Here is a 13685-nt window from a genome sequence, read left to right on the forward strand (position 1 = left end):
GGGCAAGGGGTCATTGGAGTCACTATAGGGCAGGGGGTTCGGGGTCACTGTAGGGCAAGGGGTCATTGGGGTCACTATAGGGTGGGGGCGCTCTAGACCGAGGGGGCGTGTCCTCGAAGAGGGGCGGGGTCCCAATAAGCCAGTAAGGGTCGAGGGGCGGTGAAAGCGAGGCTCGTCCTGTTCTGGCCAATCAGGAGGCGAAATGCTAATGAGGGGCCGGTGGGCTCGCTCTGCCCAATGGTCGGCGCCGGTGCTGGCGGATTGTTTTTTTCGCTCTGTCCAATGAGTGCCCCGGGTGCTGCCGCGTGGGCGCGGCCGCGGCGGGCCAATCGGGCGGCGGCGTGTTGGCGCCTCTCTCTCCGCCGCCTGCCTCTCGATGGTCCCAGGAGGCGGCGGGTGCCCAAGATGGCGGCGGCGGCGGTGTCGGCGGCGGGCGCCGTGGTGGTGCCGAGCCCGGAGCTGCCGGGGCCGAGCCTGGGCCTGGGCCGCGCCCCCGAGGAGGAGCTGCCGGCGCTCGACCCGGCCGAGGTGCGGAGCCGCCTGGAGCGCAGCGCCCGGCAGTTCCGCAACCGCCGCAAGGTCCTGATCCGCGGGCTGCCGGCCGACGTGAGCAACCAGGTGCGGGCCGGGGCCGGGCACCGGGGTGGGGGGGGCCTGAACTTGAACCTGAGGGGGGCCGGAGCCTGGGGCTGGAGATGAGGGGGGTCCGTGGGGCCGGGGCTGGAGCTGGAGCTGAGGCGGGAGGGAGGTTCAGTGGGGCTGGGGCGAGGGCTGAGGCTGAGGGGGGGCCCATGAGACTGGGGCCAGGGTCGGGGTCAGGTGTGGGGCTGAGTCTAAGGGGGTTCTGTGGGGCTGGGCCTGGTGCTGAGGTGGGAAGGGGGTCCATGGGGCTGGGGCTGAGCCTGAAGGGGGGGGGGATCTGTGAGGCTGGGACCTGGGGCTGAGGCAGCCAGAGGGGGGGGTCTATGGGGCTGGGGCTGAGGGAGGGTCCGTGGGGCCAGGCCTGCAGCTGAGGTGGGAGGGGAGTCTATGGGGCTGGGGCTGAGAGAGGGGTTGGGACCTGGACCTAAGTTGGGGAGCCGGTGGGGCTAAGCATGGGCCTGAGGAGGGTCAGTGGGGCTGGGAGCTCAGCTGGGGACTGAGGGGAGGGTTGAGGCCTTTTGGGGGCCATGGGGAGGGGTGAGGCCTTGTGAGGGTCCTCTAGGACTGGGGAGGGCCCATGGGGGCCACGGGAATGGGGGTTGGAGGTTGTGGGTGGGGGGCAGGTTTGGGGGGGGGGACACAGAAGCAGCGGGGGGGAGCAGGACGGGGCAGTCGTGGCTCTCTGGGCGAGACATGCGTGCGGGAGGCGGGTCTGGAAGCCGTCAGCCGGGGCAGGGCTGCAGTCCCGTAGCAGCAGCGGATCCAGCGTCCGGGTCTCCGGTGATCCTGCGGAGCTCTTTGAACTCTGCCCTGGCCGCCGGCTCCGAGCTGCCGTGTCCCCGGCTCTGTTGGTTTAACCCTCTGGCGATGAGGCCGTTTCCTTTTCCTTCCGTGCCGGCGCTGGGTGATGTAACCTTGCAGCTGCGTGGTCTGTTTACGTCCAGTGATAGCGTGCTGCTCCGTTTGCCTCTCCGATGGCTGTTCCTTGGCTGAGATTTGAGCCCTGGTCCTTCCCACGCCCGGGAAAGCCGAGATTTGCAGCCTTCACAAATGCCTGCTGACCTTTTCTCACGTGCCAAGTGCCCTGCCGCTCCCCTTCAGCCTCGCTCTTCCTCCTTGCAGCGGCTCAGCCAGCGCCCGCTGGAATGAGCGGAGCGTCGACACAGCTCCGAAATGTTTAATATTCCCAGTGCTGGGGAGGTTACAGCCGTTACTGAAGTTGGACGGAAGAGTGGGGGGCTGGAGACGCCCCCGCAGCGTGGGCGTGCGAGCTGCCTCCCCCTGCGTCCGGCTCTTCTGCAGCGCGGCTTCTCTCCCTCCGGTCACCCGTCCTTTCCCGGAGCCCTTCCCGCTGTGTCCCGCTGCGAATAGCGGAGTAGAAAGTCTTGTTCTCTCTCTTGTACTGTGCTGACTGCTTTGGCGTCCTTTATATCCAACTTACTAGTCGGGATCTTTGAATCCGGATTTGAGGTTGCTCCTGGGGAGCGCTGGGCGCGTTACCATGCGGGAAGTCTGTCTCTGCTGCACCACGGCTTGGTCCTCTCCTGGCTCCCAAAGCTCCTGAGGGAGGAACAGGTTCCCGTTAGCGCTTGAATAGGATCATCTGGTTCTGAGCAGGCCTCCGGGAAGCAACCAGCCCTGTTTAATGTGTCCTGAGCATCTTCTTCAAACGAACCTTGAAAGTCACAGCAAGCCGCTCCTTTCACTAGCGAAAGCTCACGGGCCAACCAAAGAACCCGTTTTGCAGTCAGAAATCTTACTGAGCTTGATCTGAGCTGTTAAAAACATGGTGAATGTTTGCATTTATCCCTCAGTGGTTGGAGCGCCCATCTCTTGTAGCAGACTTTGCTCGCTTTTTCCAGTGTGGCTTGTGCTCCCGGTGGGCTCCGTGTGCGGGAGCTTGGATGAGGTTCGGGAGGGCAGCGGGGCTTTGCGGAAGTCCTCGTGAACCCCATTTCTGGGGCATCTCCAGCGCTTCGCTCGCGGCTGCGGGGTGCCGCAGTCCAGGCACGGCTCTGCTTCCACTCTCCCCGCGGTGTTTCTCCGAGGGACGCGGCACCGCGGCTGGAGTAGGGACCTGGCGTCTGGATTTTTGGATTCTGCTTTGTGCTGCGCCGTTTCCTGTGAACTCAGTGCTGAAGTAATTTCCCTGTCTGCGCCTGTTTCTTTTCTTTTTTTTCCCCTCCATAAAATGGAGTTAATTGTCTGCTGGCAGCGGCTGAGAGGCTCGAGGCCCGTAAATCATTTTACAGCACTTAGATGAGGACAAAGTCTTGAGCAAGGCCTCGGGCTGCAGCGCTGCCGGCGTGCTGAAGGACCGGTTCGAAGATGCTGCCTGCGGCGGCGGTGCGGCGCGCTGCCCAGCCCTTGCCGCGTCCTCGTTGGGGAATAAGCGGTTTATAGCGTCGGAGCCTTCCGGCTGACGGGCCTAGGCAGYGCTAAAGGCCCTCGGGGCGTTAAAGTGGGGACGGCTGAGGTGACGCTGCTCCCTTCGGGGAGTTGCCTGTGGGCGCTCTGAAGATGCGGGGAAACATTGATTTGAAAGGCGGTTTTTTAGCGTGCGGTGTGGTGTTAATCTCCAAGTGTGATTAGGACCAGGAGGTGGTTGGGGTTGCGTGCTGATTTTGGAACAGGCGTGCTTGGCTTTCTTCCAGCGCGTTTGGGAGCAGAGCGGTGAAAGCGCGCCTCTGGGGTACCTTGCAAGAACCCCTGTGTCCCGGGTGATTTTTACGAGGGATAAACTCCACGCGCCAGGCGGTTTCCAGTTCAGGCAGCCGCGAGCCCTGCCTGAGCCTCTGCTTTCCTGCGAAGCCCGGACCCGCCTCGCCCAGCCCCGGAGCAGCTCCGCTGGGCTGTGTTTGCTCAGCCCGCGGCGGCCCTGCTGCCTTGGCAGGGGCCGCCTCCCTCCCAGCCAGCGCTGCGGCCGGCTGGGACCAGCTTGCTCCCTGCTGCGCAGGGGGGAAGGAACCGGCCGTGGCTTCTTGTCGGCGATCCCGGCAGCTCTTCCCTGCGGGATGAGGGCTCAGAAGCGCTCACCGGAGCGGGATTTCTCCACCCCGCGTGGAGCAACGAGGTGTCGCTGGGTGGCAGCGAGTCTCTGCAGCGCCGCAAGCTGAAACGCGGGTCTGCGCCTGGGCTGGGTTTGCACTTTCCCTGGGAGGGGGCTGGATGCGGAGGGTCCTGCTGCCGCTTCGTTCTCCCTGGTAGCTGACTTTCTTTTTTTTTTTTTAAACTCTGTTTATACAGGAAGTTCACGATCTGCTGAGCGACTACGAACTTAAATACTGCTTTGTGGACAAATACAAAGGGACTGGTGAGTAAGCTGCTCTTGCGGAGCGGGCGTCTCCCGTGACGGGGAGCTCTGCGCGAAGGCCGTAGCCGGGAGCCCCCGGGACTCGGCCCCCACGGGGCGCCGTGCGGGTGAGCCGGCCCTCCGCACCCCGCTGCATCTCCCGGCGGCTCTTTCGCTTCCTCGTTTCCTCGGGGAAGGCCGGGCCCGCACTTCCAGGAGCCGCGGTCTTACCTCGAGCGCGTACCCGAGCACCTAGCGCTCTGATCTTGTTCTGTATAAATGTCCCGCTCTTACTGTGCCTTGTGTATGGTCTTTTCTTCAGTTGTGCACATTGGATCCTATTTGTGAGGTGGCTAGTGTCGTCAGTCGGAAAATTAGAAGCTGTGGGGCTTAGAGCCCCGGGAGACTTTGTACGTGCAGCATGGGATTGCATTGCTTTATGAAACCGCAGGGACGCTTTTCCTGTTCACTGCTGAACCGAGGGTTCTCGGCCGAGTCCCTGGCACTCTCCTGGTGGCCCCTCAGGGCTGCGCTCCCGCGAGCGCTCCGCCAGCCTCTCGCACTCGAAGGTTCTCGTGGACAGGAAAAGCTTCTGGAGTTGCATGAGGTTGCTGTCATGCTGGGYGCTCGGCCGGCCGGCCGGATGCGTGAGGGGCGGGCGGTTGGGACGAAGGACCGAGGCTGCCGGTGGCCGTTCTGTGGCAGGTGTCGCCGGAGGCACCGTCCCAGGCCCCGTCGTTTCCCCGGAGGCTCAGGAGCATGCAATACCAGGAAAGGGCCATCCGACACGTTGCATGAGTCTTCGCTTTACAAGTTCTCCAAGTCTGAGAGTTGTCACGTCTGATTTAACCAGCCAGCACTAGCAGAGACCTCGGTGGCTTAAACAGTGCTTAGGGTCAGGCTCCTGCCTTGTCCGAGAGAAGCATGAGTGCATGAAACGTTGTCTGGGCTTTGGGCACTAACAGAGCGTGCCAGTGTTGCGGGGAGGCCGGAGGGGCAGGTTACCCCCAGTTAGCTGGAGCTTAGCGCTCTGCGCATCGACCCCGCTCGCCGGTCCCCACGGCTGGGCTGGTGGCTTTGCATCCGCGGGCAAAACGAGACTGAGAGCGTGGATCCGAGTGCGAGCGGCCTTGCGGAGACGTGCGGCGGCATCTCGCTGCGTTTCCCGGTTTAACGCTTTGCTCTGGGCTCGTCTGTTCTTGCAGCGTTTGTCACCCTGCTCAACGGGGAGCAGGCGGAGTCTGCCATCAAGAAATTCCACCTGAGCAAACTCCGGGACAAGGAGATCTCGGTGCAGCTGCAGCCCACGGATGCGCTGCTGTGTATCGCCAACCTCCCGCAGCTCTACACGCAGCAGCAGTTTGAGGAGCTGGTCCGGCCCTTTGGGAACCTGGAGCGCTGCTTCCTCGTTTACAGCGAGAAGACGGGACACTCCAAAGGCTACGGCTTTGTGGAATACATGAAGAAGGATTCTGCGGCCAGAGCAAAATCTGACCTCCTGGGCAAGCAGCTAGGCACACGGACTCTGTACGTCCACTGGACGGATGTCAACCAGCTGACGTTAGACCTCATCCATTCCAAGTGCTTGTGCGTGGATAAGCTGCCCCATAACTACACGGACCTCGAGGAGCTGAGGCAGGTCTTCTCCGCGGCCTGTGCGCCGACGTTTTGTCAGGTGAGTGCCGGACGGGGGAGGCGGCGCTTTCCCTGGGGCGCAGTCTCCGCGAGCGCTTCTCATCCTCTCTGCTGAGATCCAGGTGCTTTGCGCTTCACGCTGACGCCCGGGTTGACCCTGTGCTGGGAAGGCCRACAGCCCGGAGAGCGCTGAGCCCCGGGGTCCTGCTGGCTCGGAGCAGCACGCGAGGACCTCTCCGGCTTTGCGGCCTTTGCGTGTTGGCAGTCCRTGCGCTCCCTTCCCGTTGTGCTAAGCCTCCTCTTCCCGGCTTTGTTTTTGTGTAGCTGGCGTACGGTCAGGATGGCCAGCTGAAAGGCTTCGCGGTCCTGGAGTATGAGTCAGCAGAGGTGGCGGAGATGGTCCAGCAGGCTACAGATGGTTTGCCGCTCGCCGGGAACCACGTCCGAGTCTCCTTCTGCGCCCCCGGCCCTCCTGGGCGCAGCATGTTGGCYGCGCTGATCGCTGCGCAGGCAACAGTAAGGCTTGCGCGTACGGCTCTTGGAGCAAACCCTGGTTAGCTCCTCCTCGTGCCCTCTCCCCTGCTCAGCCTGCTGTCATCCGTGACAGGTCGCAGCGGCCGCTCCTTGAACCTTCCCGGGGTTGGGTATCCAGCCCAGAACAGGCTGTTGTAGTTCGGCTCGCTGGCAGCATGCCCAATCCGAGCAGACTTCCCTTTGGATCACCTACGACGCTTCCTTCTGTTGCCTGTAGCTCCTGCTTCTGGGCATCTACTGCACGCTGCAGGGGCTAGCCGGCACGGAAACCCCGGCGCGCTAGTGCTCCCAGATTCAGGATCTGGTTGAAGGAAGCAGGGCACAAATTCTCCTGTTGCTAAGGTGGCGGTTCCTGTGCACAGGAGCAGAATTCACGGCAAAATGTTTGTTGCCGCAGAAACTGAGCGGCTGTTCTGCGTAGAGAGCCTTGCCTGTCACGTGCCGCGCTTGTTGGTTTGCCCCTTCGAGCGTCAGTTTGCGAAGGCAGAACCTCTGGAAGGGTCTGTTTTCCCTCCATGTGCACTTTGAGCCTTACACATCCTGCACACCCCAAGGTGTAGACGGCCGATAGCGACAGCTGACTGTATGGCTGCTGCAGGGCTTTCAGGGACCTCAGGGATGCAAGGGCCTCGGCTTTGCTTTGGGTCAGCGATTCCCTCCCTCCCTGCTCTCCAACAAAACACTTGGGTGCGATCTCGCCGAGAGCGCAGGGTGAAGTCGGCAGGTTCTCCGTGGCCTCTTGTGGTGGAAGCCTCGAAACCAGGTGTCTGCTCTTGACTTGCTGCTTTTTTTTTTAAGGCGCTGAATCGTGGGAAAGGGCTCCTGCCCGAACCAAATATCCTCCAGATTCTCAACAGTCTGGGAAATCCTGCTTCACTCCAGCTGCTGCTCAACCCCCTGCTTCATGGAGCTGTTGGAGGAAAACAGGGTGAGGCTGCGTGCCTGGCTCCCGGGCGAAGAGCAAAGGCGGTGGGTGTCCGCGCTGCGGCAGGCGGTTCATCGCGCTTCTCTTCTCTCCAGGGATCCTTGGTGCTGCTCCCTCCGTGCCGCTCGTGACCAACCCAGCCCTCTCCACAGCTCTCCTCCAGCTGGCGCTGCAGAACCAAACCCAGGCTCAGCAGGTAAGCGGCGCTTTCGCTGCTGCGCGCTCCCCTTGGCTCTGGGGCCACGAGACGTCCGCCGCTGTAGTGACAGAGCGCTCCCGAACCCGCTGCRCTCCCGGCCGTGTCGCCCCTGTGAGGTGAAGTGAATCTGCTCGTACCTCTGGGGCGGCAGGTGTACAGAGGTGTCTCAAACCTCGCTGTTTAATGACGAGGCGGTCGTCTTGTTTTGTGTACGTGCACCTTTTTAGGTATTTTAGCTGTGCCTTTCTGCAGGACAGACTCGTGCCACTGCCAGACTTTTACTGGTTGCTGATTTCCACATTAGTGTGGCCATTTTGCATGGTCGACGTGAGCACCCCCGATGTCCGCCTTGCCCAGTATCTCCAGTCAGGCTCGTGCACCTCAGTGGTGTCTTCTGAATGTCTTGGTTGCTTCTCCCCAGTTGCCAGACACTCAAGCAGAGAAAGGAGTCAGAACTCCTCACCACTTTAGAAATCCGCCTGGTTTGCTTCTTGCTGTCCCTGCATCTCTTGCTTCATTTCGAACCACAGCGCGCCTGGTTTTTCACCTCCCTCCTCTGAGTGACCTCTGTCTTTCTGGTCTTTCTCGCTGTGCTTTCTGCCCCAGAAGGCATTGCTTGGGAACTCCCTGTTACTGCAGAACCAGGTCTGGACACAGCTGCTGCAGAACAAGGAAAACCAAGCCGTATTCCATGTGAGCGGTAGGAGGCAGCCTGCGCGTGCTGTGCCGTGTGCGTGGTGCGGAGGGGCAGCGCCAGGACTCCCCCAGCGCCTGGCCTAGATCCTCCTTTAGGACTAGGCAGCGACCACGGCCGGGCCCGGGAGAGGGAAGCCCTGCGGGAGGACCCCTCTGGTACGCCGGAGCGGTCTCCAGCCCTGGCTGGCGGGGGAGAAGCAAGCCGCTGCTCCAGCGTGTTCCTCTTCGCCTTGGAGCACGCAGCTCCGAGCCTGTTGGGGAGCTCGGCAAGGGCCCGTGGGCAGTCGCAGCTTGGCCGGCTCCTCTCCGAGGGGCGCGGGGGTCCGGCTGGGCAGCCCGTCTGGCCTCCGCCTCCGCTCAGGAGCCTCGGACCAGCTGCTCCCTTCGCTTGGCTTGGGCCGCAGAGGCGTCGGGGCGGCGCTGGGGGTGTGAGGAGAGGTGAGCACGTGTCTCTCTTGGACTCGCTCTGAGCTTACCAGGTCAGCAGGCAATTCCCACCCAGGGCGGGTGGATGGGGACCTTTGTTCCGGCTCTCAACGGCCCGGTTTGAAGAAAAGCAGGTGCTGAACTGGGAAGTAGCTCCCTGATGCTCTTCTCTGTATTTGCTGCTTAAGGAACCATGAAATTGTAGCCCGTCTCCCTGTTGGGCCCTCCAGGGAGAGCTTTGAAATGCAAATGCGTCAATAGAGAGACAAGTGGTGGCTGTGGCGTGTTCCTCTTTGTGCTTTGCCGGAGCAGTTGAGCCGTGCAGTGTGTGCGTGCTGAGCTTTAGCTAACGGTCGTGATCTCGAGTCCTGCGCGTCTGCGTGCTGCCTGCTGAGCTGAGCGCTCGCTGCCAGGTTTCGTCCGCTCCCCTGAGCAGCTGGCTGGTTCCTACAAGCGCTGCAATTTCTGCTGCCTCCTTCCTGCAGAGCGACTGGGCGATGCGCTTGCACTGTCCAGCAACGTGTGGAACCCCCTTCCTCATGGCTGCCCTGTGCCCAGGTCTCGGGAGGGCCTTCGCTCCCCGCTCCAGCCCTCGGCACGGCAGCGGGGTCCGGAAGGGGAAGCTGTTTGAGCTGTCGGACTGTGAGGCGCTTCCTAACCAGGCGGCCAGCTGCTGCCTGCGGCCTCGAGCCGTTCCGATGCCTCCGTAGCTTAGGGTCCCACGCTCCGCTCTAAGTGTGCCTCGTGCCGCAGACGGGCCGGCTTCCTGCAGCGCTCCCATGGCTCGGCTCCGTCCCCGGCGTGCAGCCCCGGCGCCGCGCCCGGGGCTGATCTCCCGCTGTTGTTCGCAGAAGCCCGGGATCCTGGGCGACTCTCCTCTGAGCTCCCTGACGCACGGCGCCCTGGGCTTGGCGAGCGCCCCAGCCCAGCCTGCCGGCCAGCTCCTGCCGGAGCTTCCCTCAGGTAACGGCTCGGCTCCGAGGCGCCGGACCTGCGGCCCCTGCTGCGAGCCAGGTGTCGCTTCCCCTTCCCCTCGAGCACGGAGAAGGGGCGCGAGCGGGGATCGCCGGGCTTGGTGCGGCTTTGAGGCCCTAGACCCGGCGGTCCCTGTGCCGTGGGGGTGGGAAAGCCCCAGGGACCCCCCGAGGTGGGTGGGAGGAGTGGAGGTAGCTGGACTTGGGTTTGTCTGGCTTGATGGAGCACGAGCGGTGGATGCCGGCGCTAGATGAGGCCGTAGCCGCTCTCTGGGGAAGGCAGCTCGTGTGGCCTGGAGGAGAGGGGGAGAAAGGCTGAAAGCCCAGACAGAGCCGGGTGCCGGCGCCCGCGAAGCGGTGCCATCGCTGTTCTTCTCTCCCCAGGCGGCCCCTTGGCCGGCGACATGGCACAGGGGCACGTGAAGTCACCTATTTTGCCTTCTGGAAACGTGCCCCTGGCGCCTTTCCTGGGACCCGTGGGGGTCGATCGCGAGAGCTCTGTGATGGGCGCGCAGGTGCCCCAGCTGCCCCCTCCGACGGTAACGCCGCCTGCCCTGCAGGGCCTCACCACCTCCATTCTGGGATCCGTCATCAGCGGCCTCCAGAAACCAAAGCAGAGCGAGAACGGGCCTCCCGCATCCGGGGTAAGAGATCGGCTCTGTCGGCAGCCGGCCCGTCCTGCCCCTGCCGTGCCGTGGTGCTTCTGGTGTCTCGGCGCGTCCCTTAAGTCAGCGGCACCTCCAGGCTCTGCGCTGCGGCGGACCGTCACGGTCCTCTGCTGTAATTTAATGCTGGTTTCCCTTCCTGCCTCTTGGGGTGCAGTCTGATTCCCTTGGCCGTTTTCCTCGTAGGTCTCGCTGCTGGGGGAGCCGCCCAAAGACTTCAAGATCCCTCTCAACCCTTACCTAAACCTGCACAGTCTCCTTCCGGCAAACAGCCTGGGAGGTGGGTGCTGGGGACGCCGCCGTGCGTGACCGGAGCGATGGGGAAAGGGATGCGTTAGCACTGTTGGCTGTCCCACTCCCTCTGTTTCCAGCCATCCCTCTGGGAATGGCTCCTCCAAGCGGAGCAGGAAATCCTTGGGGCTGTGAATTTCCGTGGCGGAGCTGCCTCTCCCTGGGGGTGAAGGGCAGGGAGGAGCAGGCCTGTTCCGGGCAGATTGCCTCCTGCACAGCCGGCTCTGAACGGGAGCCAGCTCCACCCCTGCCTGGCGCCCTGCCTCCCTGCCGACGGGTAACGCTCTGCTTGTAGGTGGCGCCAACAAAGCGTTTAATCTGAAGGCTGGAGTGCTGGGAAACGTCTCCAACCCCAGGATTTCACAGTCCGACCCATTGCTACCCTCCCCTGGGCTGGCAGGAGACAGCTATGCCTTTGACTACCAGCCGGTGGGTATCCGTCCATCCCCCTGGCTCTGGAGGTCTGGTGGGAAGGATCCTCCTGCTCTCGGAGCTGGGGCCTGGCTGCTCCCTCCTTGCGTAGCCAAGAGATGGCCCTCCCTGCCTGCAGCGCCCGGCTCCTCTAACATCTGTCTGTCTCCTCTCCCGGAAGGACTTGGGATCCCGAATTTATCCCCAGACGAGAGACCACGCCGGGCCCATCCTGGGTGGCTTTGGGCACAGCAGGCACAAGGTAAACCTCCTGAGCATTAAGGGGATCTAACCGGCAGAGAGGAGCCCAGGGAAGGGTGGGGAAGCTAGCGAGACGCCGATGCTGGTGCCGGCCCTGTCTCTAGGGTCCGTGTTTGTCCTCGCTTGTAACGTGGAGCCGTTTCTCTTCCAGATCTCAGCAGCAGCATCACCGGGGTTCGAGCGAGGCGCCTTGGGGCCCCCGCTGCCGCCCTTCTACTCAGGATCTCCCAGTTCGTACTTCACCAGTGGCCTTCAAGCGGGGCTTAAGCAGAGTCACCTGAACAAGGTGGGCTGCCGCTTCAGTCTCCAGCGGCCGCGAGGGATCTTCCCACCGGCGTCCTGCGGGCCTGGAAATACTCCGCTCTGGCCGCTGGGAGCAGCCTGGTGGGGTAATCGCCCTGGCCAGGCCCGTGCTGCTAACCGGTGCCCTTCCCTCCTCTTCCAGGCCGTTGGGATGCCACCGGTGGGCTCTGGAGACAGTATCCTGGGCTTAGGACCAAACAGCCACTCGCACAGCTCCCATTCCAAGGTCAGAGCGGAGCACGCCGCCCCCGAGCTCGCCGGCGTCCCTGTGCCACTCCTCCTGGGCTGACCGCCGCGTCTCTCTCTTCCAGACCCCCGTCGGCGGCCAGAAGCGGGCCTTCTCCCACCTGCTGCCCTCCCCGGAGCCCAGCCCCGAGGGCTGCTACGTCGGGCAGCACTCGCAGGGCCTCGGCGGGCACTACGCAGACTCCTACCTGAAGCGGAAGAGGATATTTTAGCCCCCTCCTTGCCGAAGCACTAGATCTCCCTCATCCAATGTGTAAATCTTGTACAAACTTTTTTTTTTTAATGTTAGTCCTTTGATTTTTTTTTTTTTGAGGTTTTAAAAGTGTGCTATGAAAGACTTGGCTGCCCTCGGCAAGTGGTGGAGCAGAGGTTTAACCCAACGCTTCCCACCAGAGGACGGGCATCTTCTACCCCGTGGCTCTTTCCRGAGCGGACATCCCTGCCTCCGAGGGACGCTCCGCGAGGCAGCTCTGCTCTGCACCAGTGTCCTCCGCGTACCTTCCCCTCCCTTCCGGGGATCCGTCTGCTCCAGCTGGGTAGGTGGATCCTTCCGAAGGTCCCGCCGGCGCCCGGCATTGCCGTGCCTCTCCGGGGGGAGCGCCGTGCTCCGAGAGCAGCACCCGGGAGCCGCCTTTCCTGGGGCGCTCGGTCCCGCGCCAGGGGCTCCGCAGGGCCAAGGAAAACCGCGTGCTCCCTGCCTTAACCTGCTGCTTCCGGTGAGGAATGTAAGTGCGCTCCCCCGTCCCCTCCGCCCTGCGGCCGCCTGGGCACGGGGATCTGCAGAGGCCAGGGCTGAGCTGGGCATCTTGGCCCCCGACTCTTCCTATACATTTCAGTTGTGTGCGTGTGTGTTGGTTTTTTGTTTTGTTTTGTTTTTTTTTTTAAGAATTAAGACTCTGAGATTTTACACTTTTTTTGGTAATGAAATCTTGTAAGTTGCCTTTTTCATTTCATGCTTGTTTTTGTTTTATTTTATTTTTTTATTTGCTTTTTAAACTAGCTAGGAACAGGGACCCTGGTCTCTTGAGAGGGACACAGGGTAACTGATTTTACAAATTTCTTCATCCTGGGCCCACGTTTCTTGCTCCAGAGGTTTCCCTTCTGGAGGGAGGGACGTTTTCTCGGACTTTCTCACAGCCTTTGCGTGGAGATGGCTGCATCGCACCCTGGGCCGAGACCCGGAGCGGATTCCCACCCCGGCCCTCAGGTGCTGGCCGGGGCGGTGAGCGGGCGCCCGGCCCCGGGGCCCCCTCCGCCGCCTTCCCCGGGCGGGAGTTGCGGTTCTGCTTCGTATTCCCTTTCTCCTCTCGGCGGGTCGCCTTGGTTTTATAGTTGCTGCCATGTTTTTACTGTCGAGACTGTCTGTTTTTGCTGTGGCTGTCGTGGGCGCGATGCCCCCCTCCAGCTGGACACTCTGCCTTCCTAAAGTAAAGCTATATTTATATTGGGCATCATCTCCTCTCCCCTTTCTTTGTACGCGCTGCAGAGGGGCTGCTGTTGCACCCTCCCGCTCCGCTCGGTGCTCCCAGCAAGCTCGCGCGCTCCTGCCTCCCGCGTTTGTCTTCCAAACAGCCCCAGAGCAGGGGCAGCGCTGCGGGGACAGAAGTCCTGCAGGCTCCGCGTCCCCCGGGAGCGCGGCCGGCTCCCGGAGCAGCTCTGCAGCACCCTATCGCCGTCCCACACCACGGCGCGAAGGCTCGCGGCCTTATCTCCCGGCAGGCAGGCGGAGGCGGCGGCTCCGGCCCCTGAGGCTTCGCCCGTCTCTCCTGCGACACAGCGGACACGAAGCGCAACCACGAAACAGGCTGCAGCCTTGAGGGCTTGGCGCTCCAGGACCCCCTGGGGGCCCCTGTCCCCCTAAGCTGGGGGGACCCCTGTGTGCCCTTTCCCCCCCCCCATGCCCAGGAAGGGGCCCCGGGGTGCGGGGAACCCTGTGTCCCCCCTCTGTGAGGGGTCCTGGGTGCCCCCAGGCCGCTGGGAGGGTTAACGGGGAGGTTTAATTACAGCCGTAATTGGGGGGGGGGAGCTGGGAGGCGGCAGGCGGCGGGACCCGGGGGAGTAGCAGGGGCTCGCTCCGGCCACGCCCCCTCCGTCCCGGCCACGCCCCCTCCGTCCCGGCCACGCCCCCTCCGTCCCGGCCGCCCGGCGCGGCGCTCACGTGACGGCGCGGCGCTCACGTGACGGC

The 13685-nt window shown here is 63.0% G+C and overlaps 1 protein-coding gene across 4 annotated transcripts; it reads left to right on the plus strand.

Moving 5' to 3' along the window:
- The first annotated feature begins 390 nt into the window (after positions 1-390).
- RAVER1 (ribonucleoprotein, PTB binding 1) lies at positions 391-12949 on the plus strand. Of its 4 annotated transcripts, none has more exons than XM_026057837.1 (15): positions 391-618; positions 3889-3955; positions 5140-5609; positions 5894-6085; positions 6902-7031; positions 7124-7224; positions 7834-7920; positions 9201-9312; positions 9708-9967; positions 10175-10268; positions 10575-10708; positions 10872-10952; positions 11103-11237; positions 11397-11480; positions 11566-12949. In XM_026057837.1, the coding sequence occupies exons 1-15, from the start codon at positions 406-408 to the stop codon at positions 11710-11712; spliced, it is 2307 nt and encodes a 768-aa protein (XP_025913622.1). In that variant the 5' UTR covers positions 391-405; the 3' UTR covers positions 11713-12949. The 4 variants fall into 4 exon arrangements, with proteins under 4 accessions (XP_025913622.1, XP_025913623.1, XP_025913624.1 ...); XM_026057838.1 differs by having other exon boundaries at positions 7837-7920; XM_026057839.1 differs by lacking the exon at positions 7834-7920.
- The last annotated feature ends 736 nt before the right edge of the window (positions 12950-13685 follow it).

This window comes from Apteryx rowi, unplaced genomic scaffold (genome assembly GCF_003343035.1).
Source record: "Apteryx rowi isolate R43461 unplaced genomic scaffold, aptRow1 scaffold_1402, whole genome shotgun sequence".
NCBI lineage: Eukaryota > Metazoa > Chordata > Aves > Apterygiformes > Apterygidae > Apteryx > Apteryx rowi.